This window comes from Micropterus salmoides, unplaced genomic scaffold, assembly GCF_014851395.1.
Source record: "Micropterus salmoides isolate LMB-PRFRI ecotype aquatic unplaced genomic scaffold, ASM1485139v1 Ms_hic_scaffold_18, whole genome shotgun sequence".
In the NCBI taxonomy this organism is placed as follows: Eukaryota; Metazoa; Chordata; class Actinopteri; order Centrarchiformes; family Centrarchidae; genus Micropterus; species Micropterus salmoides.
Window position 1 is genome coordinate 29,095,097 of NW_024040928.1, and position 27,607 is coordinate 29,122,703.

Here is a 27,607-nt window from a genome sequence, read left to right on the forward strand (position 1 = left end):
AAATTACAATTTTTTATGTGATTAACACAGCATCCATAACTCACCAATAACATTCACTATGCAGAGTGTAAACGTCCTTATTGATGCTGTGTTTGAGGAGTCTTTCCTACACTAACTTGTAAAAGTTGGGGCCAGGAACAAATTTAAGATCCTGGTTCGGTTCCTATGTTCCTGAAAAGGTTCCTAGAAAAGATATTCTTGCGATTTCTTTGGAAAATACATTGATGGTGATGACTGGTATGAGCATGAGGTTGATTGATATAATCAAATACCCCCCGCCCCCTCTCTCTCTGTCTCCCTCTCTCTCTCTCGGGTACACAGCCAAGAGGCTCTGCGGCAAAATGTCATATTTCACTGGCAGCGCTCTCAGAGGACGACCTCCCCTCTACTGTATGCCTCCTGTACATCTGCTGCGCTTCTACTGTACTCTACTGCAGCTTCTATTCCCAAATAATCTCTTCCTTTTTTCTCTTCCTTTGCGTCTCTCTTAATCACCGGAGGTCGTTTTTGTTTCTTTTTTGGACCAGAAGCACAAAGAAAAAGTCCCTGATGAAGACTTCTGCTGTTAATAATGAGTGAGTGGAAACTTATTCACGACGTGACTTTTGAATATTTTTACTATATGCAGCTGATAAAGAGCGCTGAACTGAACTGTCACCTTAACTAGGAAGAAAAGACCGAAGAGGCATTCAGCAGAGCCGAACAGAGGATCTCCTCCCGGTCCGCATTCCCTCTTTTTTCTCTCTCAGAGCTCACTTTTAGTTTTTTTTACTAAAAGCTCCTGAATGCTGATTCGTTTCCCTTCAGTGACGGTACAAACGTGGGCTTTTTACAGCCTCACGCCCTTCCTTTCCCCCCGTTTCTCCGTCCTGCAGCAGTGCGTCGCCGCTGTGCGTAAAACCCAAACTCAGCCCCTGATCTCCGAGACTAAACCTCCCGACACCGGGCTGTAAAAAGGGACCCCCGGCACTAACAGTACTTTGTACCCCGTTTGACTTTTTTTCAAGGCGAACAGCAAACCACCATGGATGTGTTTAAAAGTCGGTTGTTGGGGATTTCCGTGGCCGTTGCGCACGGCGTTTTCTCCGGCTCTCTGAACATCTTGCTGAAGTTCCTCATCAGTACTTATCACTTCAACTTCCTGACGCTCATCCAGCTCCTGACCAGCAGCACCGCGGCGATCACTCTCGAGATCCTCAGGCGGCTGGGGAAGGTCAAGATCCCGCCGTTCAGCATCGAACTATCCAAGGTAAAAAGTGACAAAAGCAGTCTGTGATTCCCAAACAGAGATCCCGAGACTTCCCGGGGTGCATTTTAGATGCAGTGTAGCCTGTTCAAACCCAGGGGATGTTTTTACTTTGTAAAATGTACAAGCCCGACTAACAAGGCTGAAAACATTTAAAGCACAATTATTACAAGTCTCTTACTCTTACTATCAATATAATGTAGTTTAATATTATGATCATAAACTTACATTTGGTTTAAATGCCTAAACAAGCTATGACTGTTTGTATTTTCCAGTTGATGATTGGCTGATTGACTGACTGACCAGATAACTGACAGGCTGACAGATTGGCTGAGTAGCTGATTGACAGGATACGATTCATTAACTTTTTGGGCAGGACTGTTTATCAAAATCACTGCAGCCAAAACACACATATTAGAAGCTGTAGAAGGCTGCCATGTGTATGCAGCAAGGAATGGAGGAAAAGGAAGTGCCTTGCATTAGTGTTTTCCAGGGTGGGGGGATGTTTGGATGGTGAAATATCTGTGTTAACCAACTGGGGGACCAAAGTTTTTAGCCATTTCTAAGTCTCATCTGCTACTTCATGATCTGAATGAGGGCACGGGGTTAAGTCTGGAGTGCTGAGGTCACAGAACTACTTGTTCCTGTGAGTTTTCACAGTCTGGACGAGTGTTTGAGAGCTGCCGAAATAAAGGCTGGGAATCAGTTCTAACATTAGCAAGCTAGGTTAACTAGCTTCCAGCTCGAAGGGTCCTCACAAATGAAATGTTGAATATCGTAAAGAAACAGCTTAAATCATTGCTATGTGGACAAGTTAAAAAAAGATAAAACAGTCCCATATCAATGTCTGTAGGTTATACGGTGTAACATTCTCTAGAGCACCACGAAAGCTGACAGCGCGTCCTCTGTCGCAACGCCGGCTCTTAAAGTCACCCTGTTGAGTTTCTGACCACTAGTAGCGCTATTGAGCAATGTTTTTAGAGTGGATCCCCATTTTGTTTGAATCATGCACTCTGGTTCAGCAATATATATTTCTGTCGTTGGCTTCATGCCATTCTGCTGATCAACGGATCCAAAAAGGACTTTTATTACTGCCAAGATAATTACTCTTCAACTTATAATATGAGTACAAATACATGTTAGTGTAGTTACGCACACACGTGTTATGTCTGGATACCAATATCATGGAACCTTTCATTTCAGTCAGGAGTTTTGAAGAAAGGATGGTGGTACTTTTACTCCAAACAATGAAACATGCAGTGTAACGTAACATCATGGCTGCTCTCCATATCACACTCAAAGACTGGAAGAAAAAGATTCATCTTAAACTATTAAAAGTTACTCGAAGAATAAACCAACTAAAGATGTATTATTCTGTAATCTATATATCTGTAGGTTTAGTGTTGGCACATAATAGTAAAATTCACATATGTATGTGATGTGAACCTCATCCGCAGGCACCCCAACAGCATTTTCTTGACCTGACCAGCATGCTAGGTTGGCATTAAGTTCATCTGAGGCACACAGGAATTCAGTTATTAGTTTTAGAGCCGCAGTATCCTGTCATGAACTGAAGTGATGGATAAGCAGAAAGTTTGACCTGCTGGTGGTGCCAGATGAAAAATCAGGTGATCGCCAAAGTCACCAGGATTCATCTTCAGGGGACCCCGGTTCTCTGAACAAAATTCCATGGCGGCATTTGTTGAGATGTTTCCCTCTGGACCAGAAAGGTAAACTGACAGAACGATGTTTCCATCCAGGATAGGAGCTGCTGCCATGGCTAACAATTAAACCCCAACCGTTAAAACGATGGCTACTATTACTGCTGCATCCTAAATATGGTCAACAACAGGAACAGGACTGATGTAGGACCAGGACTGATGTAGGAACAGGACTGATGTAGGACCAGGAGGGATGTAGGACCAGGCCTGATGTAGGACAGGATCGATGTAGGACCAGGCCTGATGTAGGACCAGGCCTGATGTAGGACCAGGACCAATGTAGCACCAGGAGGGATGTAGGACAGGTTTGATGTAGGACCAGGATTGATCTAGGACCAGGACTGATGTAGGACCAGGACTGATGTAGGACAGGACCGATGTAGGACAGTATTGATGTAGGACCATGACTGATGTAGGACCAGGACTGATGTAGGACCAGGACCGATGTAGTGGATAAGACACATGCCTTTGATGTGAGAGACCCGGGTTCAAATCCACTGTGAGACACCAATGTGTCTCTGAGCAAGACCCTTAACCCCTAGTTGCTCCAGAGGCGTGCGACCTCTAATGTATATAGCAATTATAAGTCGCTTTGGATAAAAGCAAATAAAAAAACAGGACCAGGACTGATGAGGTGAAAGAGGCAGATCAACCTCACATAGAACGTCTTCAGCTGAATTAATTTGTTTGGGGACCCAGGGACTAAAACTGTTGGACACCTGTTTATGTAGTAAAATGTGTACTAACTAATATTATAACTACAATAATCAATGTGTTACAACTACATTTTGACACAAGGCCACAGGATTAGGTAGTAACGCAGGACCCAGTTTATAATGTACTTCAGTGTTGCAAGCTCCCAAACAAATTTGTTAGTAATTAAAGCACCTGCCACACAGTGACCTCTGGCTTTTGGGGCCCAGTTACCAAAAATATATAATATAGCCTTTCCTGGAAGACAAATCCTATCCCACTTTGGTGATCTCCTGACTTTGTTTTTATTTTTATCAAGCACCATTTTTCACTTATCCAAGGAAATATCTCAACATGAACAGGATGGATTGGCACAAACGATGAATCCTAAAGACTGGTGATTCCCTGACATTTCCTTTAGCGACACCATGAGGTTGACCTTTGATTGAAATGTCTAAACAACTATTGCCATGAAACAAAGAAAAGTGGCTCGGTTTGTGCTTTAGGTTAGGGGAAGGTTGGGGTTATGATATGGGTTGCGCTGGCAGGAGTAGTTGTGGTTAAGGTCAGCCTCCAGGGAGTGAATGTAAACTAATTCAATGTGTGCCTCCCTCCCTCTCTGTGCAGGAGTTTGGCCCGGTTTGTATCCTCTCCACGCTGCAGTCCACTCTCACTCTGTGGTCTCTACGTGGCCTCAGCCTGCCCATGTATGTCGTGTTCAAACGCTGCCTGCCGCTCTTCACGCTTAGCATCGGCGTGTGTGTGCTGAGGAACGGCGTGCCTTCCATCGGCGTGGTGATTGCCGTGATCATCACCACTGCTGGAGCTGCACTGGCTGGTAAACACACATTATTCTTTTCTTCCCAATGTTCTGCATCCCCCCAAAAACAATGTATGGCTTTCCCCAAATTTGCATTAAAATTTGTGACCATTTTTTGTGCTGCACCAGTTCAGTTTTTAAGAAGATAATCAAAATCATTGCAGGAGAAACAGAGATTTGTCACATTTCTTCCATTCACATTTCTTCCTTATCCAAACCTGCTGCCTCCATTACCCACAATGCAACTTTGCTAGGATATTTATGTCTAAGATTTGGATGTGTTTTGTTAGTAGCAGCAAATGTAGCCTAGAGGAGAGGTCTGGTGAGCTCACTCCTTTTTAACTCTCTACTCAGATTTGTTTCATTTTCAAACTTGTAGTCTTCAGCCCCAACTGAAGCTGACTCAAGTGACATTACTTATTTAATATACTTCTCCCTCTGGGTAGAGGTGCCATGATGCATGATGACACCTGGAAACACCTCTAAAACGTGTAAAATCTTTGAGTAAAGGTAAGTTTAGGATGTCATGAATGCAGTTAGCTAGCGAGGAAATTACACTAGCAATAACCACAGCAGAAATCAGCTGTGAACACATACATTGAAATGATAAACTCGTTAATAAAGAGCTGCCTGTTTACACCCCCAGCAGACGTGAAGCAACACTAGCATTGATTTGGAGTCGCGTTTGTGTCCATGTTATAAAAGTCCCATATCCATTTTCCTTTTAGCTCTGGTTTGGCCTCCAACTGAGAAATATATCTGGTTCTGTAGCTGCCATCACTATGCCAGTCGCTAACTTTGTTGGTTAACTGCTGTTTGGTGCTGCAGGCAGTGAAAAGTTTGGTTTCTAAAAGTTATTTCCTGCTATTACATAAAGGGCAAATTCTGCAAACATAAGACAAATGTGTAAATTAAGGGAGGGATGGGGTAAGGGACTGGCTCCATCCCTACAAATTATTTCTTGTAGACATTTCTGGTGGCTCATTGCCGTCTAAAGCGCCTTTTGAGGGAAGCCATTTAAAATCTGGGTACAGTGTTTACTTTCTTAATTTGAATTTACTCTTACTTTACTTACTCCCTGTCTGTTTCTCAAACTAAATTGGACACAACTCTCCATCTGTCAGTGGTAAAGAAGTTCAGCGGTCTACTATAGTTTTAAGAGCTCTCACAGTCATCGACAGGCTGAACTTTTTCTTCTGTGGTTACTACTTCTCCTCCCACTCTTCCTCTCCTGATAATAATTCCTTAATTTTTAACCTATAACAGCATTTTGTTTTTTCTTTAAAAGTCCCAGCCAAACAACTTTTCCTCATAAGTGAAGTCCTGTAAAGATCCTTTAATCGTCTTTCCCGGCAGTAAATTGTCCATTACTGTTAATGTTCCTGAACTCATAAACAAAAAACCTAAATATAATTAATTTCCTGGATCAATCTCCACTGCTGCTGCTGCTCTCAGTGTTTCTCAGGCAGGAGGGGGGTCGAAACATGAAATGTGAAATCTAATGGGCTGATTCATCATTCTGGGATTAATCTTGGTGATAATCGCCTTTTCTCTGAAATACTCAATATTTGCATCTTCCAGATGTCTTTCATGGATTAATCAAGTGAAATAATGTAATTTTGTCAACATTTTAGATGCATGTTGCTGAAAAAGTGGATCATAAGTAAATATTGTTTTAAGGCACTGGGGAAATAAACGATTTCTTGGAGACTGAGATCGTGAATAGCGGATTTAAATAGATGATGTTCAAGTACAGACAGGTTTGTAATAAATGCTGCAGTTTTTGTGTCTGTTACATTCAAGCCAGAGAAGTTAAGACAATGCTGATTAAGCCTCTTACCACCAGGTAAATCTCTCTGTATTCGCAGGATACCGGAGTGTCTGTGGCGACATTCCCACGCTGTTGAGTGATGTGTTTTATACCAACCAGTAATGGGTTTTTTGCCAGAGCTGAAGGGGGGAGCAACCGTAGTGACAGCAGCAACTCAGTTTGGCAGAGCCTTACGTCATAAGCATATGTGGCACAGTGTGGTGTAATTACTCACTCTTGTTTTTCTAGTTTCTTGTTTTCTTCACTCTTGTTTCTTTCTGTCAACAAATCCCATGTGCAGATCATCATCATCATCTTCCAATACTTCCCTACTGTGTCTGTGGCCCTCAACCCCAATACCATTGGTTCCTGCTGAGGACGCGAGCCTTTAAAAATATATATGTATAGTTTTATGTTTTAAATAGCTAAACAAATTCTTGAAACAGCTGCTCGCTGTAGTTTCTATCAAACAAACAGGAGGAAATAGTGCATTTCAGCGGCCAATGAATCCACATGTGGTGCTGTAGTGAGTATTTGGAGCAGCAGGAAGGAAGGAATGTGGGAATTTTCCATTTCTAACAGAAGTTTTTTCTTACTTTGGAAAGAAATTGTCTCTTTGTCTGGTTGCTGCATAATGACAAATGTTTCTTTGTGGGAATTATCATAGTAGTAAATACTGACTGACACTGCTCTTTTATTGAAAGCATGAGCCAGTCATATGCCTGTACTCATTTGATGATATTTATCGTATGACTGATCTGGTCTGCGTCGTTCATGTGTAGGAAGTTATTTAAATGACTGATTCTGATTGATTCTATGCAGCATTTTGATCAGACATGACTGAACATGTTTTATTTTTACTGCCTCTGGAAAGTTGTGGTGCCTCAACTAACTAAATGTAGATTCAGAGGCTTTTCTACCCAGAAAATAATGCTATAATATGCATTTTATTTTATAAGCCATAACACGTTTTATGATAGGCCTACATTCAGAATGTTTCATATTGATAGGTTTAATCTATATATGAGCGCAGAACTGATCCAGGATTCTCAGAGACAGATTTGGGCTTGAGTGTTGTGTGTTTTTGATGGGAGTAGAGGCGTGTGAACTGTTTTTTGTCACTCTCAATTTAAATGTAAGTTTCTAGCTTAGACATAATCCCAGCACATAATTCGTTCACTATCTTTCTCTCCTGCTCCATTTTCTGACCGAATTCATCATCTCTCCTGATTCCTCGTCTTTCCCACCTAAAAACTCCCACAGCCTTCCTGTCTGCGTTTCCTCTTATTTTATTTACTGTTTTTGAAAATACATTACCATTAAAGCATAAATCTAATATCTGTTTCTTGTCCATGTATGTTTTTGTACATTCCTTTCAAATCTTATTTAAGAACGAATTACATTTTATTTACATTGTCTTTATTGTCATCCACTTGGATCATCAGCTCATGAAGATGCTGACTTTTTTCCAGGGACACGTTCATTTAGCTTCAGTCTTTTAGCATGAATATAGCCATCAACTGCATATTTTTTATTATGTTTAGTTCTTGTTTTCAAACAAATCAGCTCAGAGAGTCCAGATTCCAAAATGATAGCTCATCCGTCATTATCATTGCTATAATATTTCACAAAAGTGAGTACACCCCTCACATTTTTGTAAATATTTGATTATATCTTTTCATGTGACTTTGCTCCAATGTAAAGTAGTGAGTGTTCAGCTTGTATAACAGTGTAAATTTGCTGTCCCCTCAAAATAACACATCACACAGCCGTTAATGTCTAAACTGCTGGCAACAAAAGTGAGTACACCCCTAAGTGAAAATGTCAACATTGGGCCCAATTAGCCATTTTCCCTCCCCGGTGTCATGTGACTCGTTAGTGTTACAAGGTCTCAGGTGTGAATGGGGAGCAGGTGTGTTAAATTTGGTGTTATTGCTCTCACACTCCCTCATACTGCTCACTGGAAGTTCAACATGGCACCTCATGGAAAAGAACTCTCTGAGGATCTGAAAAAAATAATGGTTGCTCTACATAAAGATGGCCGAGGCTATAAAAGACCGCCAAGACCCTGAAACTGAGCTGCTGCACGGTGGCAAAGACCAGACAGCGGCTCAACAGGACAGGTTCCACTCAGAACAGGCCTCGCCGTGGTCGACCAAAGAATGGTTAATGGGAAGATTGATAGCAAAGCTAATAGCAACAGTAATTTATTAATTAATAAACAAGGGGTTCTGGGCTTAGCCAAGTTAGCCAACTTGTTCCCAAGTTCCAAATCATGAGAGACTCCACAGCTACAACAAATCACACAGAGAAACCAGTCAGGCCTTTTTCTTTTTTTTTTGCATCATCACGATTTTTATCTCGACTTGCTTTTCACCCCAGGCGCTGGTGATCTCACCGGCGATCCATTTGGATACATCACTGGTGTGTTGGCGGTCATCATCCACGCCTCCTACCTGGTCCTGATCCAGAAAACCAGTCTGGACAGCGAGTATGGACCACTCACAGCGCAGTACGCCATTGCTGTGATGGCCTCCCCGGTAAGAACTGACGATTAAGGCACACTGCAAGGGTTTTGTTTCTCCTCGTTTTCCTTTCTTTCTCTACCTCCTCTCTCCTTGTCCATTTGTTTTGTCTCTCCTTTTCTTACTAACTTTTTTCTCTGTGTGACTCTTTGTGTCTTCGCTCTTTCAGGTGCTTCTGGTATGCTCCTTTATCTCCTTGGACACCATCAACATGTGGTCATACGAGGGCTGGAAGGACCCACACATCACGGTCATCTTCGTCTTCTGTGTCTTTATCGGCTGTGCCATGAACTTCACCACGCTGCACTGCACCTACATCAACTCCGCTGTCACCACCAGCTTCGTTGGCGTGGTCAAGAGCATCGCCACCATCACTGTCGGCATGTTGGCATTCAGCGATGTTGCGCCGACGAATCTGTTCATCGGAGGTGTGGTGGTCAACACAGTCGGCTCCATCACCTACTGTGTGGTCAAATACTTTGAGGCGAAGAAAAAGAGCTTGTACGAGGACCTGGAGGAGGCTGGGAAGGATGGTGCGTTACCTGGCGAGCCTTACCAAGAGAAACCATCCCTGAACGGCGACGGGCCCGCTGCTGGCACCGGGTCTGATCCAGGAAATCCGGAGATAGAGGGAGTATTGAGCAGTGACAGGATGGAGGAGGCAGCTCCAGCTGACTTAGCTAACGGAGAGTTGTGGACAGGGAATGGTGGAAAAGGAGACGGAGAAGCAGGTGTGAATTCCCACATCATGACGGAAAAGGAGATGCTGGAGATGCAGAGGGAGCACCTCCAAAGGGAGAACACCAGTTCCAGTCAGTCGGCTAGTGACAGCTATGTTGGAGTGTGGAGGTCCATCAGACATCTGCAGTTTATGAAGAAAGAACCTTTGATTGATAACATGGAGCAGCAGAGTCCATAAGGACAGGACAGAGACCTGGACAGACTCTAGAAAAGAAAACTGGGAATGAATTAGAGGATAAAAAAAAAAGTCTTGAACATGCTGAAGAAGGAAGAAGAGGAGACTAAAGCTGTCCACCGGGAACATCTTTTATTACCGTTAGCAGTGCTGAACAAATGTGTGTTGGAAACACTGGTAATGTTTGCTGCCCACGCTTTTGTGCTAAAAGTTCAATTTCATCACACAAGATTTTTAGCGGAGAGAACAGGCTCTCAGTTTTGTTAAAAGCAGGAAAATGACAGCCATGTAGTTTGTTTATGACAAGGATTAACAAAAAAGAGGTTCCTGGTGGAGAAAACTGGATGAAGGGTTTTGGAAGAAGCTGCCTGTCGGTGATAAATTCTGCCTCTTGTCTCCTTCAGCTCTTTGGCATCTGCAGGGGACCAGGCTGGCCACGGTGTAGCATGATTTCGTTTGCGTCCCCGCGGATTAGCCAGCTAGCCAAGCAAAAGCAGGTCGTGTAGAAAAAGAGTGCAACTTGTGCAAACTCAAATGTCACATCCAATCAGGGAACAGCAAACAGCAGAAAACCTACAGTTTTTGTTATATGAAAACCTGGATGAATTCTTGTTTCTGATTGGCTGGAGGCTGTGAATTAAAACCTCTAATGCACTCAGATGAAGTTTATTCATTTGTGAAAGCACGCAGTGGCCATTAAATGATAACATATCTAAATCTATGGTCACATTGGGTTTGTTTAAGTCTGACAATGAGTTTTATTGTTTGTCTCCCTCTAACCTGCAGGTCCACTGTCACACTTGTTTACTTTTGGTTTACCATTTATGTGCTTGCTTATGCTGCATTCCAAGCAACTGGGAACTCTGACATTTCCGACCTCACAGCAAAACATGTTGTGCTTGTAAATGGATGTAGAAATATGTTGCTAGGTAGCTGGTTACACTAAAGAGAAGTTATTCACAAGTTATTCAGTAAAAAACATTTGACAGCATTAGTAAGCATTTACTGACTTTTGAGGATTACCACTTCAGTCACTTGTTTTCATTAAAATGGCAAAGATTTTAATTAACACCATGGACAGTGCTGAGGGTGCAACTGGGTGTACACTTAAAAAAGAGTTTGTGATGGTCAGCCATGTTTTTTGTTCACTTTCGGCGTCAGGCAGCACCGTGCACCTGGAACGCTTTGAGGTTGAAAGTCGGACATTTCCCAGTTCCGATCAGTCTGGAATGCAGCATTACCGTCATAGACAACAAAACTATGTCAGCGCTTCTTTTGATGTATGCAGAGGAAATGGAGAAAGAAAAATAATGTGCCGTCATGTCGGGCTTCAATGTCATGTTCTGCTCATGTGTTATTATAAATTATGGTTTACCTCCAGTACAAAATAGATAATTCCAGCCGACAGTGAGGTCTGTGCAGAGGCATCCAACACAAAGCAGAAAGTGGTTGCCTCCTTGTGTTTTAAATCCTCCAATGCACACCATGTCCTGGATAATCGCTTTCTTATTCCTCTCTTTAATTTATTACAGAAAGGTTGAGAAAAGGTACGGATAGGTGGGGAAAGGAAAGGTGGCTGGGTTTAAATGTTTTTAACCAGTTTACAGCTTTGGTTAGATTTGGAGACAGTCCTGTTAATGTTGGAAAGTGTTGTATGCGATTTGCTCTTTAACTTTTATTAATTTTTATTTAGGTGGAATCATCAATTGGTGATAAATCAGTTGTTCAAAAGAAATTATGCCTGTTAATGTGGAGGTAGTGAAATATTAGCTTTACTTCCTAAATGTGTTGCAGCTGAGGGGAAGCTGGGGCAGGAAAACAGCAGAAATGAAGCATCATTGTAATATTAACCAATGGGACATCAGTTAAAGAGAGAGCAGTGTGAGTTGATGCAATATGTACCTTTAGAGTGAGATGTTCAAATGGATACCACACTCATGACTCTATAGATGTGCTTAGCTTAGCTTAGCATAAAGAGTGGAAACAGCTAGCCTGGCTCTGTCCAATTAAAGTCCAGAAATACACCTCCGAACACCGCTAAAGCTCACTAACATGCTGTACCTTTGCATTTAAAGGGGGTTACTGGCTAACAGTGACTGCCAAGAAATATTTCTGGCATGTAACCCATAAAACCATGACATCTTGTTTTTCATGTCTTGGCTTGTGTACCAATTTAACAACATTATCGATTCATCTTCAGATTGTTTTTCCAATTCATTGTTTGGAAGTGTCCAAAACACTTTTCTTAAGCTCAGGGTGTTGTTATGTTTTGTGTGACAAAAAGCCTGAAATGTTAAGTTTCCTATCACATAGAAGCAGAGAAAAGCAGCAAATCCTCTCAATTAAGAAGCTGGAACCAACAAATTCATTTGTTTTCAGTTTTCAAGAATTAATTTTGTTCTTGAGAAATGATTTGAACGATTAATTAAATCGCTTGAGATACATCAAAGTTTGACTTTTTGTATCAATCTGGATCTTTATAATCTGTTTATAATCTAAACCTGTAAGACATGTGAGTAGGAGACGGAAGCTTAGACTTTTGATGCTAAATTTTAGTAAAGACGCTGCTACATTTCAATTCTAACACCTTTGACAGACATTTAAAAATAAGCAGCATCTTTGCACTATAGGCTCAAGTGGAGCCAAATATTCATTTGATCGTAATATGGTGATTTTCTTCAAAACATTAATTTACAAAATCGCTAGTTCAGCTGCTAGCATGTTGTTACGTTTGCTAGCTTTGCTAGTAAAGTTAGTTACCTGGTAATGAAGCTGTGTTTTTTATTTTTACTAGGTGACTTGTTAGATTGCTTGACGTGTGATATAATGTTACCGTTACGAGAGAGATTACCCCACGCGTTCTCATTTCTGTGCGTCATTGTCCACGCTTTCAGACACCGTGACAAAGCGTAATTATTTTTATCTAAATGTACCCTTCAGCTTCTGTATGAAACGCCACCGTTTTCTACGCAACCATAGACTGTATATAAGAAATGGACGTAGTCATGGTGATGTCACCCGTTGGTTTGTGGACTGCTGTTTTGAAGCCTCGAGTTTGGCCGATAGGGCGCCGCCATGTCGAGTTTGGAATTTGGAAGTGACGATACGGTGGAGCAAACGGCTGTGTGCGGAGCTAGCTAGCTTGCTTACTAGGTGCAACTGTAACTCACGTTAACTGTCGTTTTAACAGGCTGATAACTTTGTCTAGCGAACAACAGTCTTAAAACTAAATGTACTCATCAGAGAAAGTGAACAACCGACTCCTAATACGCTTTTCCAGCAGCGCTGGTTAACTTTACACAGCGCCGTGGGTACGAGTCGGCTCTAGCCTTATGGACAGGTCGCCATGGTAACAACTTGTCAATCATAGATAACCCCGCCCTGAAACATCCTCTGCTTTGTGGTCTATTTTAAAATAAATGGGACCATAATTTACTAAATGAACATCATTTTGTGTTGAAGAAGACTTGAAACTAGCGACTGAGACCACAAACTCATCAGGAAAGTGTTTACCGGGGTAATTATTCAGCTGAGAAGTAGGGTCATTTTCCCATTATTTCTAAAGGAGCCAGACTTCTTTTTGCATCCACAAGAGTCTGATTTTCAATAGAATGCAGGTTTCAGGACTTAAGCATTCGCTTCATATTGTAGACCAGAAGCTTCCCGCTTGTACGCAACACAAAGAAGGCTAACCCTACCTGCTAGCACATCGGCTGGTCGACATGCATAAAGTCAGTGACTTAGGTTTAGGTACTGATATTTCTGATGGTTATGGTAAGGGTAGGGGGCTTCGGGGCGCTGTCAACACCTTTAACACAAACGTAGCTAGCACTAGCACGTCTGGTCTGTACGAGACTCCCCAGTGCGTCTCATCCAGGAGCGTCTCCCACAGACGCTAAAGGGTACCTTTAGAGTCAAATAACTACGCTCTGTCAATTTTTCTGAAAGCGTCTGTATTGGCCCCCATGCGGAGGACGGCGTATTGGAGTTGTTTTCAATCGTTGTCATGGAGAAATCCTGTAAAAACTTGTGGCTTCTGTTATCGTTGGAGCCATTGTCGACTACTGATGACGTATTGGGTTCCTGAAGGGTTGTTCCATTTCTTAGTGGGAATATTTTATTTTTTGGCCCTTAAAACAGAGTTACAAGGGCCAAGGGGGACACTCGAAAACAAGTGGTAGGTGCAAGGGATAAAATGGGATTGAGCCAATGACTGTGTCAGACAGACAGGAGAAGTTGTCAGGGTACAATGGCCTGGAAGGGCCAGTCCAGGAAGAAGAATTTGATGAAATTGTTGCTTTTCTGGAGAGTCGAAACGGGTCGACATTGGGAAATAGGATAATGCCCTGCAAAAACTAAAATCTTAGTAAGATTATCTTAATTGAAGGCAAAATATACTTGTTTTTTGTCTGACAAGATATTTCTTCTTACCAGGCAGCTTTTCTGTTAGAGAATTTCACTTGTTTCAAGTTTTTTGGGCCTTAAGTAGCAAGTGAAATATTCTTGTTCTGTTGGCAGATAATTTTGCTTATTTTAAGTAATATTTCCCCCCATTTTAATGCTTTTTTCCCGCTGTTTTTGGGAGCTCAGTTTTTGCAGTGTGGTTTCTGAGTATTTTCACTTAAGCTATATCCTGCTGTTAAATGTTGCTTTTCATGTTGCAACAATTATTCACAAATTGAGCTAATTAAAGGTTCCTGAAAGAAAAAAATATTTGAAATCAGAAAAAACAAAGGACATTCATCAAGCGTTCTTATGTTCTTGACAGGTTTTGATAAAATATCCCTTGTTGAGAGGCACAATTATTGAGGTTTGATGCGTAGCCCTGATTCTCTGCTTTCCCTTAACATCCAGTGAGGGTACACTTAAAGTGGTTCGGTTGGTAAACTGGCTGCATGTTGTAACCCGATCAGCATGTAACTTGTTTCTTCAGTCATTTAGTATCTGAGCTGAATTTGTCTTCCTCCTCCAGATTTCTGTATTAATCTCCAAACGGGAAACGTTTATCTCCTCTCCTTCAAATTGTGTCTCTTTCCACAAAGGCTACAGGCGTCTTGAATTGTGTGGAGAGAAAAAGCTGTCAACCAGTGATATTGATTGATATTGATTTTTTCTTCTCACAGTCCCCAAACTTCATTTAACGGTACAAAAGATCTAGTGTCCCCTCAAGCTGTAGCAAACAGGGTGTGGGCTGTTTGTAGCAGCCTGGTTTAGATGTTATTTTGACGATATGCTAAAAAGATATGTACAGTTGTTAAAGCATGACATGTGACTTGTTTGGTGTTTCAGGTTTGTTTGTGGGTGAATATGAGTCAGTGGGCACCACCATGGTAAACTGATGTGTATGTTTCACCGCAATCATCGAGGGTTTGGACACTGTGACTGAGATGAAGACTCATTGAAGGGAAAACATGAATAATTATCGACTTGTGAAACTGAATTACTTTCATTTCTGCCTTTTGACTTTGTGTATATGTGATGTGATTCAAGATGCCAAATGTGTAAGAATGTATTTGAAATGTATATTTTTTTCCTTTTTACATCCAAAGAATCACTGCAAGCTGATGAAAACACCTGGATGCTGAAAAATAGACAACAAAATTAACACATTATCAATTATTATCAATTTCTTACGAGGCAGCTGACAATAAATCATTCTTTAGTTTTCACCCTTTATGCAGAATGAATGCAGTACAATGCATTATTGAGACACTTTCTCAATATTATTTTATGATAATAAAAAAAATCATTATACTTATGTCTTACTTTCTTGAATAATAAAAGTGCATAAGAGCCAGATTAGTTTACTGTAGGTCACATCGGCCACAGTGCCTCCACAACTTCCTAATCATTTCCTACAACGTTTCCAGGAAAGAACCATGCAATTAGCTACCAATTATGTGTTTAATTGGTACTCACCCAATTAATTAATTCTATTAAATTGCTGCCATACTCTCTTTCCTTCTGAGTCTTTTAATCTGTGCACAGCAGGTCAGCCTAACATGTACAAAAATGTCTAATTTCACAGCTGTTTCCAGGAATCTTCCTAGAAAATATGAATTACTGTGAAATATGTGTGCAGAAGAAGTTCATTGCAGTACAATGCTGAGCTTGTACAACTGGTGCATGTTTGTCTTTCTGTCTGTACATTTTCAGTCTGTACATTGGTTTCTCTATCTGTAAAAATAATTTGAGCTGCAGTGAATGTACTGTACGAACTGTCACGTCAAGTCATTTCAGTCAGGAACACAGTGACAAAGACGTGTTTTTGGAAAGCAATTATCAGTTTTCAGGATGGACACAACAGCATGTTGGAAGAGGAAGGAGTAAATAAACAGCCTGGTGTCTTTGCAGAAGAGATGACACGTGTCACGCGTCTTTCTACAAGATGTCTCCTTGTTTTAAAGCCAATCTTAAAGCAGAAAGGTACTTTGTCACTCATATGGTTATTTGTAACTTAGAAAAAATAGAAAAAACAATGATTTCTGAGTTTTTGCACAATAGCAATAATATTGCAGTGTTAATTTATGTGATCACTTTTCCAACATGATGGAAAATCATGTTTGTCTGAACATGTTTATCACTAAACATGTTCAGACAAGCTCCAGTGTGGCTTTGATTTATCCAGTGACACCTGCCCCCCAAAAGAACTCAAATACATCAGCAGCACATGTATTTTGTGAGTCGCTTATGTTCACACAAACTTTCACCCTGGCTGTTCAATCGTGTCTTTGTTAAAGTTTCAAAACAGCCCTTTTTTTTCCTCCAAATTTTATATTTATCCTGAGCTCAGAGATAATGCTGAAGCTAGGTCACTGGTAACATCAACTGTACGCTTCTGCATGTAAAGGGATTTGGCCTTTTTTAGATTTAAATCTTGTGGCAATTTGGCAAAATAAAGAAAAAAGAAAACTAGGCTAAATAACATGACGCCTTTCACAATGTGTGCATGTTTCTATCGCGGTTAGCTACACTGATGAGGTTGTTTTTCCTAACAGCTGATGCATGTCTAAGAGCAGTTAGATTACGTGTGAGCTATTAGTTCACTAAAGCTGCGTTATGGAAAAACTAATGGCTGTTTTGGACTTTAACTGTTGCTGTGATTGGAACGGCTTGTCAAAATCAACACATCTAAAGCCTCTTTGGAGTGACAGTGAAACCTGCAGGGATAGTAATATGCACATGTTTACAAGACAAAGGTTTTCTATTGTACAGTCAGTTATATTGGCAGCTTGTTATTGACACCGTGATTGTCAGTGAGACAAGGCCCGCTCACATGTTCCCGCTGTATTTGTGAGGACCATTGACATAAAGCAGTCTCTAATCATAACCATCAAAACTGCATGCCAAACCCCAATCCTTATTCTAAGTCAGATTTATAACAGGCAGAGGCAGTGGACTGCGCTACAATCTAATGTCTGTAAACCCTAAATAATAGTCTGTTAATTCATCATAAATGGAGAAAATAAACATTTAAAAAAGAAGCAATAGGCCTCTGCTTCATAAAATCTGTTCTCTTTCACACACAGAAGCAGTATGTTTAGGTTGTTTTTTTTCCGAGGTCTGTTTGATAGTCGAGTTTTTTGGGACTGAATGATTCAGCAGTCCTCCAACCTATAAGACCAAATAGGTCGTTTGTCAATTCCTCCCAAAACGACACATATGAACCTTTCCCGTACCAGACCCTAACTATGGAAGTCCTGTGACATAAGTCAATGGTGTGAAATACTGCACTTTAGTCAGGTTTAGGTAATAAAACTACTTGGTTAGGTTTAGGAAAACACTGTGGTTTGGGTTAAAGAAACTCATGATGTAAATCCCTCATGCTATTTAGCTTAAAGCTCTAAATAACTAAACATTTACTTGGTTTCACACAGGAATCAAACATCAGCGTCCTGTGAGAAAGTCCTGGGTTTGAGCCATCCATCCTCTTCCTTATGCAGACTTTTCACTTTTTATACAATGTCACCAAACTTCCTCCTTTGCTACCGTCGTCCGGATATACAATAAATGTAAATGTGTGTCATAATAAGCTGCTTGAACAAAAAACGTATATGTTTTTCTGGTGAGGACAGGCTGAAAATAATCTCAACATTTATACAGCTCTCCTGCAGCTGTTGGAGGCGGTGACTGCTGACACAAATATCTGCTTTACTGAAAATGCATTAATTTCCACTCTGCCACTGAAGTACTGTGGCATCACTAGAGAGCCTCATTTATAATATCCATTTAAGAAATTATATATGTTTTATTAAATAAGTCGGCATGTGCTTCATCTGCTTTTCAAATATGAACCTGAAAATAAATGTCCAAAATAATTTTCCTTCCACATCCCCAATTAAATAAAGATAGCTTCTTATGCCAAACTGCATTTAGAAGAAGTGAGAATGTACAAAATGTCCTCTGTTTTAATTTCTAAATATTGGTCCCCACACACAGGTAAAGGATATTAAATTGTAAAAATTATAAACTTGCACAAGCTAAGAAACAAGCATTCCCAGGTCATTTTCTATTTGTACACTTATTTTTTTTTTGTTTATTTATTTGCATGTGAAGTCATTGCCAGTGTGTTCTAAGTCTGTATTGTTCCTGATAAGCAAAAACAAAGTCTATCTGGTGAAGTGAAAGGACCATCTGCTCTTCAATTTGCATGTTCAATGCAAAGTAAATTGAAAATCTTTATATATATATATATATATGTATAAAGAAATCTCTCAGTGCGATATTTATTGTTGTGTGTTTGTTAGTGTGTGTGTGTGTGTGTGTGTGTGTGTGTGTGTGTGTGTGGGGGGGGGGGGGGGTATGTTTATGGAGGTGTTTCCATGTCGATGATGGCGTTTCTATCAGGATGAGGTTCACTGCACATAACACAGACATAAAGATTCACTCTGGATGATTCGATTATATTTATGATATGGGTCATTGTGTTTGTATTTATAAGCACATGTGTGTGAAGGCACAAGCATTTTTTTGTGTTCTTAGGTGTGTGTGTGTGTGTGTGTGGTGTGTGTGTGAGGTGTGTGTGTGTAGAGGTATAAACAGGAGGTGTTTTTTGCTCTATGAGGCTGAATGTTTCATCATCATGGCACAGATCGTTATCATCCTCCAGGGGGGGGAATATTCTTGTTTTCTAGGATCTTTGTTTGAAATGAGACAAAAACTCGTCTTCTCGGCTCAAAATAAAGATTACACTTACAATTTTTAGGAAGTCAAACCTGATTATCATTCATAAAAACACATGGACAGATTGCAGCAGAGACTCCAGGATGTCACCCAGCCAAGAAATAGTTCCAGCACATAACATAAAACCACAAATGAATATTATTATTCTACACAGTGTTGATCCTCAAGGGGAAATTCATTGTTCCCTGCATTTATCCCATCCTAATTCAGAGCAGTGGGCAGCCACTGTGGAGCAGTTAGGGGTTCAGGGCATTGCTCCGGGGCACTTTTGGAAACGGTCCGTGCTGGACCCGTACCGGACCGGCGACCCTGTGGTTTCCAAGCCAAGTCCCCAGAGACTAAGCTAATGCTGCCCTTTAACAAACAGGTGTACTTTTAAGATTGGGAAGAGCCAGGCTAGCTGTTTCCCCCTATTCCAGCCTTTATGCTAAGCTAGGCTAACCAAGTAAGCTAGGTCTAACCCCCTAACATTAAACACGGACATTGGTTTGACAGGAATCTTCTCATATCACTCTATGGAAGAAATCAAATAAGGATATTTCCCAAAACAATTAAGTGATCCTGTAAGGACTTTTTGTCCATATTAGGTCAAAAGTTGAGCCATTGATGTGAAGACTTAACTTTTAATCTCTACTTTAAAGCAAACATGTTCAAGAAGTCCCTAAAATGCTCTGAAAATTGGAAGTGTGAACATTTAAATATCTTTGCCAACCAGGCAAACTCCAACTGCTGATAAAATTGTGTGAAATGATCTCAGGGCGTCCAATACAAACGCTTTCAGAAAAAGTGACAAAAAGTAGTTGTTTGACGCCAAAGATACCCTTCAGCGTCTCCATCAGACGCTCTGGAGGGTCTCATACAGACCGGAAGTACTAGCTAGCCAGTGCTAGGTAGCTAGCTAGCTACGTTCGTGCGTCTGAAGCCCCCTACCCTTATTACCACAACCATCAGAAATGTTATCAGACATAACTTTTTACTGATGCTCATCAAGAGTCCCAGCAAGAAGTGTTGGTGATTATCAAAATGTTAAAAGTTAAAATGCTAACAAAAATCAAAATGTCTGTGATTAAATTCTGAAAACCATTAGACATCAATCTGCTGGTTTTGGGTGTACTGTCAAATATTTTAGGTGACATTTGATCCACACTGAGCAAAAAAGAAAATGTTGCATACAGTATAAATTGCAGTAAGAAGTTGAATGTGACTGCAGACTCAGCATTTGAACAGCCTTCAAAATACTTGATATCTCTGCCATGTAGAGTGATGAGTTTTGGTAGCATTAAGATGAAGACTTGTGGAGCTATAGATGTTAATTGATCCAGCATATTTTGAAAATTATAAAGACTTCTGAATTGACTATTAGCTACAGTGAGGCAATCCTTGGTCACATCAGTGGATGTGCTGAAAAAAAATCATCTCTCTAGGATGTTATTTTTATTATGTTATTCTCCTACTTTTTTTAAAGTTGGATTATGAGATGTCTAGATATTTACATTTTTTGTAATGAGCCACATCCACTTTAATAAATCATTACCAAATTTTATGCACTAACTGAACAGTGACCCTGGATCGTGCAAACCAGATTTTGGATGAATCCATGAAGCCAAACATGAGATATAAACTTTTAGCATCTGTGGTGCCCCTTAGAGGCAGAATATCCCAGGACTTCTCAGCAAAGCTCGGACCTTAAGCCAATTTACATATATAAGTGTTTATGTAAAATTTTACTTGAAGACACAAGTTTAAAAATGTATGGAATCTCAAAAATCTGACTTCTTTTTGAATTGGTCCAAATATGTTACGTAAAATTGCTCAAAATCTGTAGGAGTAGACAAAAACGTGATTTGGACAAAATCAAAAATGGCGACAGAATTTTATAGACCCAACTGGGAATCATCCAAGGGCCACTGAAAATATTGTTTTGCTACTCCTCATGCTTCATGAGTGATTAGCCAAAACGTAAAATTCTTAATAACCAACCACATGGTGGCGCTATTGAATGCATGCAAATGTGTGGCATATATGACTTTAGCAAGTATAGGGTAGAGATTTTGATGAATATATGCACACTGCCAGACAGGCCATTTTAAATGCAGCAATCACACAACTAACATCCATACGTCATAGTGTTGTTGATATTGTGTAGTTTTATTTGATGTGTTGCTGTGAATGAACAAATAGGGACATAATGTAGAGTACATCACTGATTTTCTTTCGCCTCTGTTTGAAATCCCGCAGCTTCTAGTTTTTTCTACATATAATACAACCTGCAGCATCTCTGTTGGGTCAGCGGGGGGTTAATGCCTTCCTGAGGGGCACAACTGCATCTCTTAACTCTCACCTAAAAGTTTAAAGGAGGTCTAGTGCTGCTGGAGGAAGAGGGGGAGGGAGGGTGAAAGACAAGTGAGGAATAAGAAGAAAATTGTCCCGCTAAGAGGCACCCTCAGCACTTTGCTGCTGGAAAATCCATCCAAAAACTGTCCTTCAGATGCTTCAGTCGGGCTGCAGCACACACACACACACACCTGCACATAATGGCACAATTTGCAGGTTGTCTGAGTGCTGATAACGAGCCATTTAAAGAGAAAGACGTGTCTGAAACGCATTTGTTGGGGTGAAGAGGAGGAAGAGTTTGAATGAGAGAATGACATGAAAAAATAGAGAAGAGAAAGAGCGAGAACCAGGTGTAGTGAAGTAAAAAAAAAGAGAGCGGGAGGACACATTTGACACCCTGCTTTTATCTTTTCAGTGAAATTGAATTGAATTTGGCTCAGATTCAGACAGAAGCAGCGTCTGTGTAATGTGGGACATCAGCAGAACAGGCAGTGATTTCATTTCTGAAGAGGCTTTTAAACTCGTTTCAGGATTAGTTTTTTGGCTTCCTGTCATGTAAACCAGTTTATAAAAACTGAGGCTTTCCTTCTTCTCTTCTTCTTTATAATGCTGTATATGCAAACCTGTTTGAAGCACACATTTACTTTCAGGAAATGAGTACAGAAACCTCTTTTGTATGAGATTGTTAGTATGCCAAAATGATTCAGTTTTTTTTTATTTTGGTGCTTCTTGTAACTTTTGAAAGCAAACAATGCAATGTTGGTTTTAAGGGAACAAAGTGCTCGAAGCTTAAAATTTCTCAACATAAAGCAGAGAAATGTCTCACTTCAAACATGATTTCAGTCTTCACACTGCAACAGAAAAAGGACCTTGAGCACTGTTTGCTTCAGATGCTTAAAAAAGAAGAATAATGGTGAAATTAATGTGAAGTAGCTTGTAGGGTTGCACGTCTGTCGTAAAGGAAAAAATACTTTTGAATAACGACAGAATAAAGAGAAAGCTGGAAACCCAAACTGTGAAACAGGACAAACACGTCAACAGAAGCTTGAAACAGCATATAAAGACATGTCAAATATACAGTAAACAATGTATGACAGCCCTTTTTATTAAAGACCAAAACACACGGAATAAGTCAAAAGAAAAAGATGAAGCAAAAGGTCCTGGTGCAAATAATAATAATGAATCGTTCAGGTGCATTGATGTCTACAGGTGTGTGTAATAAAGTGTGAGAGCTTCTCCCCTCAAACCTCCAGCAGGTGCAGGGAAGAAAAGTATTGATTTTGGGGGGAGAGCATTTAAAGTCAAAGTCAAGGTGCATCAGCGGTAATGTTTCCCAGCCGGCGAGCTGCAGCAGCACTATTCACACTGAGTGATTTCACACAGTTAGCAGCTCCAACATGAAGACGGAGTCGTTAAGCTGACTCGACTCTCCCCCACAGTTAGTTCCAGTGAGCGAGGCAGAGAGAAGTCAGACATCTGGAGCCTCTGAGTCTGAAGGACACACAGAAAATAGTGTTCATACACAATCATTTGAGCAATCTTCACTTTAGCTTGGATGTAAAATTCAAAGACTGGTTAAAGCAGAAAGTGATTCATGGGATAAAATGGATGTATTTTATACTCTGATGGTTTAGAGCGGTTTCATGCAGAGGGCAAAGGTTAAGGGGAGTATCTGAAATCACATTACAAGATTCTTCTAGGTGTGAAAATGGGAAATATGTTGTTGACAGATATTTTTAATATTTTAATTAAATTCAGTCCAGACGCAGGACCACACGCTTGGCGTTTATCAAACAGAGTGGTGGTTCTTGAGCCCTGTGATCTCAGAAAACTTACGTGATCAAATGTGTCTTAAGAAAAAAATAAAACGGATGCACACTGTCGTCGCCCCTCTCGTGTTTGTGTCTGTGTGCTCTCTGGATTTGTTTGCCTTTTTGTTTTTGGACTGCTCATCTGTATTTGACCATTGCATGCCTCTAATCACCATCAGCTTATTCACCTTCTGTTTTATTGTTAATAAAAACAGGGTTCTAGTTCTGCTTTCCTTGTTCCTCGCTTGATGTCAGCCTCATCAACTCTTAATGACATATTCAGTCTGTAAATGTGGAATTTGAAGGAGGCGGTTACTAAAACAGGACACAGTTAAAGTGTCTTTCACTGAAGCGGAAAAATAATACAGTGGGAGCGATCGTGACTGAGCAGCGTGTCAGATTGTACTGTACTGAAGTTCTGACAGGCAGAAATTACAACCACAGTCAGCCGTCCGATCAAATCATTATCATTTCAAACAAAAAAACACTGTTTCTGTGCTACATCCCCCTCACACTGCTTATATATTTGCTTGTGTAGTGTGTAGCAAAAAGCTCCACACATATGTATGCACAGTACTGAGCAAAAGTTTTAAGCAGATGTGGTAAAGTAAGAATGCTTTACTAGATTTTAATAGATTATATTTATAAAATAACAAAATGCAAAGTGAGTGAACAGAAGAAAAATCTAAATCATATGAATATGTGGTGTGACCAGCCTTTGTCTTCTAAACAGCATCATTCTTCTAGGTACACTTACACAAAGTCAAGGATTTGTAGGCTTATCGTCAGGGGTATGATGAAACACAACCACCCTCCTAGGAGGATGATTTAAACAGGAGGATGACTGTGTTTAAACCTACATGTTGAATAGGTTTGGAAACTGAGGGTGCTGAACAGAGTTTACTGTCAAAAGTCATAAACTGTTGCAAGACTGAGCACAGCAACAAGACACAAGGTAGACATACTACATCAGTCTCTCCCAGGCAGACTGTTGCCAGATGTGCTGTCCAAGCTCTTTTGAAGAAGCACAAAGAAACGGGCAGCGTTGAGGACAGTAGACGCAGTGGTCGGCCAAAGAAACTTCCAATCCTCCAACCTAAACGACAACATAGGTCTTTGTAACCAACCACCAAATACCACTCATATGAGAGTATCCTACAATGGCGCCCCTACTGTTTGTTCATGCCTCCCAAAACGACAATTTCAAACTTCGTTTCCCGACCGGACCTGCGTTTTGGAAATCCCGTGACCTACGTCACATGACACAAACAGGTGGAGATAGCCGTGACACAAAGAAGGTGAACCCTACTGCTAGCAGATCGGTCGGCTTGCATAAAAACTCTGACTTAGGTTTAGGCTCACACCCTTGTGAAGGTTAGGTTTAGGGGCCAATGGGACCGTTGTCGTCATGTGTTGGCATTGGACGGCCACTAGAGGTCGCTGCCACAAAAAACGTAAACATGACTCGTAATTTTGGGTGGCTAAAACGTCCTATATGGTCGTTTTTCTGTGCAAGACCTTCCACTTCGCAATTATAATATTTCCAGCAGGGCCATCAGCTCAGAGGTGCAGAAAACAGCAGGATCCTGGGACACCCATCTACTGTCCGGAGAAGTCTGGTCAGAAGTGGCCCTCCATGGAAGACTTGCGGACCAAAAAGGCCAAATAACTCAACTATGCATAGAAACACAGGAACAGAAAATGGCAGCAGGTGCTCTGGACTGATGAGTCATACTTGGAAATATTTGGCTGTGGCAAAAAGCAGGTTGTTTCCCGAAGAGCTGGAGAGCGGAACAATAATGAGCGTCTGCAGTCCTAGTTTTGGGCAGCATTTCTGCAAACGGAGTTGGGGATTTGCTCAGAAATAATGGTCTCGTAAATGCTGAGAAGTAAAGACATATATTTAGCCATTGTGCAGTACCATCAGGGAGGCATCTGACTGGCCCCATATTTATTCTGCACCATGACAACAGGCCCAAACACACAGTGAAAATCATTAAGAACTATCTTCAGCCTAAAGAAGAACAAGGAGTCCTGGAAGTGATGGTGTGGCCCCCACAGAGCCCTGATCTTGACATCATCCGGTCTGTCTGGGATTACATAAAAAGAAGCAACTGAGGCTGCCTAAATCCCCAGAAGGACTGTGGGTAGTTCTCTGCAAGATGTTTGGGCCAATTACTTAAAAAACCTGTGTTCCTAGAAGAATTGATGCAGTTTTGAAAGCAAAGGGTGGTCACGCCTTACAGAATTTATTTCGAACGCACCCAAAACTCTTGCACAGTTCTGTGTGTTTGTTCATTAAAGGCGGCAGCATCCGGCAGACATTGTCTCCATCAGTCCTGACACACACATCATTGGCTGTGCACTGAGCCGTAAGGAGCTCAATAGAGCCAACACCATCACACACTGCATCAGTAATGACAGGAACCCCAGAGAGGGCGATTCACTAACACAGGAACACAACGTAGACCCGGATTCAGAACAGAGCCAGTATGTGGACCACAGATGGAAAAACCTTTGCCACTGAACTTTATCCTAGCACCAATTATGTTTCTTTAAAGATGTAATTGGCAAAATAAATTAGTCGTGTGTGTGTGTGTGTGTGTGTGTGTGTGTGTGTGTGTATATAATGGTAATTTCTAAGAGACACAGTTTCCTAACACGTCCTCACTTTCAGTGTAACATTTATTCTGGTCCTCACAAAGATGGAAAAACAAGAAATCCCTCACACCAGCTCCCCCGGTGTGAGGGATTTCCTGCGAAGTACAGTAGCTGTCAGACAGAAACAGGAATCTGACAGAGGTCAATGTGTGTGTGCTACGTGAGCTTATCTTTCTGTTCAGCACACATCAAACGCAGCCCTGCTCTCGTCCATGGATCACGCTGCTGCACAGTAACATGCAGGATGTAAGACAGATTAATGTACAGCACACAAACTGCTTCTTTCCCGAAGCAGATGCATCACAAAAACATGAACTCAAGCACAAACAGCTGCTGTTATTTAATGTTTCTGACCTTGATATTGAGGACAGTTTCGTAAGGTGAGGATGTTTGGGGACATTTCCAGCTTTTCAAAAGGTTGTTTGAGGGCCTGGAGTAGATTTTCTCTGGCAGCTGCACATGCAGAATGATTCTAATAAACAAAAGGAGCAGTCAGAGAGAGAACCACCCCGGAGTCAGTTTACGTCTGAATGTGGCTAAACTTTGGGAATAGAGGGTGAGACCGAGTCATGCACAAGCTCGTGATTCCCTTCTGTAACATCATTCAGGGCTTCCTTGTAGATTTAAAATCCAGAGCCCTACAAACACGTTTGAAGGGTAAATAATGAGAGATCTGCGGTTTTCTTGTTGGTGTTGCTCACTTTTTAGTCTTGGAGCTCACACAGCAGTTATTCCTAAAAGGGTAACTAAACAAAGAGTTACTGAAGGACACTGTCTGACTTCAAAGTTCAAAAGAAGGATCATATTGTCGTCGCATCCGTCCAAAGAAATCTTTTAAAAAGTTCAACTGGAGTGTTGTAATTATGTGTTAATGTCTTGTTGCGCATTACGAAAGGTGAAAAAATGCAAGTCTCTACATAAAAGCAAAATAATTTTCTTTTGCAATAAAGATGAAATTAAGGTCAGTCCTTCAGGGCAGTTATTTGGGGGATAATATCTTGGGTTTATTTAAAAAAATTTATAAATGAATTCCAAAATAAAACAATTAAACAGTCAACTTAGTGTTGTGAACCCAAACTGCTGACGAGGAACGCCCTGCAGCAAAATATTCACCACTCGTCTTAGTTCTCTGAAACTAAATCCCACGCACACACGTTAGAACAATCAAATGGTGGCCTTTGGAAAAACAAAACAACAACAAACATTTGCCAAAAAATGATTTACTCAAGGATACTTCCCGCCTGAGCTCAAAGTGACATCTAGTTTTTTATTATTTCCCTCTGTTGACCAGGCGATCCAAACCAAATGACGGATTCACATTCTACTTTGGGGACTTTTTGGATTTGAAGTCTGCAACATTCATGTTAATGTCTTGATGATGAAAATGTTGTCTTAATGCATGAAAATGGGGCTGGTGATGGAGCAGTGGATAAGACGCATGCCTTTGGTGTGAGAGACTCAGGTTCAGTACCCACTGTGACCCGTCCACCATTGTGTCCCTGAGCAAGACACTTAACCCCTCGTTGCTCCAGAGGCGTGCGACCTCTGACATGTACAGCAATTGTAAGTTGCTTTGGATAAAAGTGTCAGCTAAATAAATAAATGGAAAAAACAATACCTTTAACAACGTTTACTGATGAAACTGGTTAGTTTAGTATTCAGACCTATAGATTTTTCTTTCGAGGCTGTCCTCCCAAGAAGAAGAACAACAGCATCAGTCGTTTCACAAAATGTCCCAAAATCTCTTTTCTTTATGTTCAAAACAAAAAAGACCTCTCGTTGCAGCAGGAATTGTGACTCCTTTCTGTTCTGTGTGATGTTTGCTGCTATAGAATACATATACTGTATATATTTTTGACAACAGTTTAACCTTTTTAGAGTATAGTC

The 27,607-nt window shown here is 40.8% G+C and overlaps 1 protein-coding gene across 1 annotated transcript; it reads left to right on the top strand.

Moving 5' to 3' along the window:
• The first annotated feature begins 377 nt into the window (after positions 1-377).
• Positions 378-13,125, top strand: LOC119909524 (solute carrier family 35 member D3-like). Its single transcript, XM_038727779.1, has 4 exons — positions 378-1,249; positions 4,288-4,498; positions 8,673-8,830; positions 8,985-13,125. Exons 1-4 carry the CDS (start codon positions 1,025-1,027, stop codon positions 9,732-9,734), a joined length of 1,344 nt encoding a protein of 447 aa, XP_038583707.1. The 5' UTR covers positions 378-1,024; the 3' UTR covers positions 9,735-13,125.
• Positions 13,126-27,607: the final 14,482 nt, after the last annotated feature.

Coding starts and splice junctions, on each gene's coding strand:
- LOC119909524 (XM_038727779.1), top strand. CDS start 1,025: ATGGATGTGTTTAAAAGTCGGTTGTTGGGGATTTCCGTGGCCGTTGCG. Junction 1,250..4,287: donor TCAGCATCGAACTATCCAAG/GTAAAAAGTGAC, acceptor CTCTCTGTGCAG/GAGTTTGGCCCGGTTTGTAT. Junction 4,499..8,672: donor TGCTGGAGCTGCACTGGCTG/GTAAACACACAT, acceptor TTTTCACCCCAG/GCGCTGGTGATCTCACCGGC.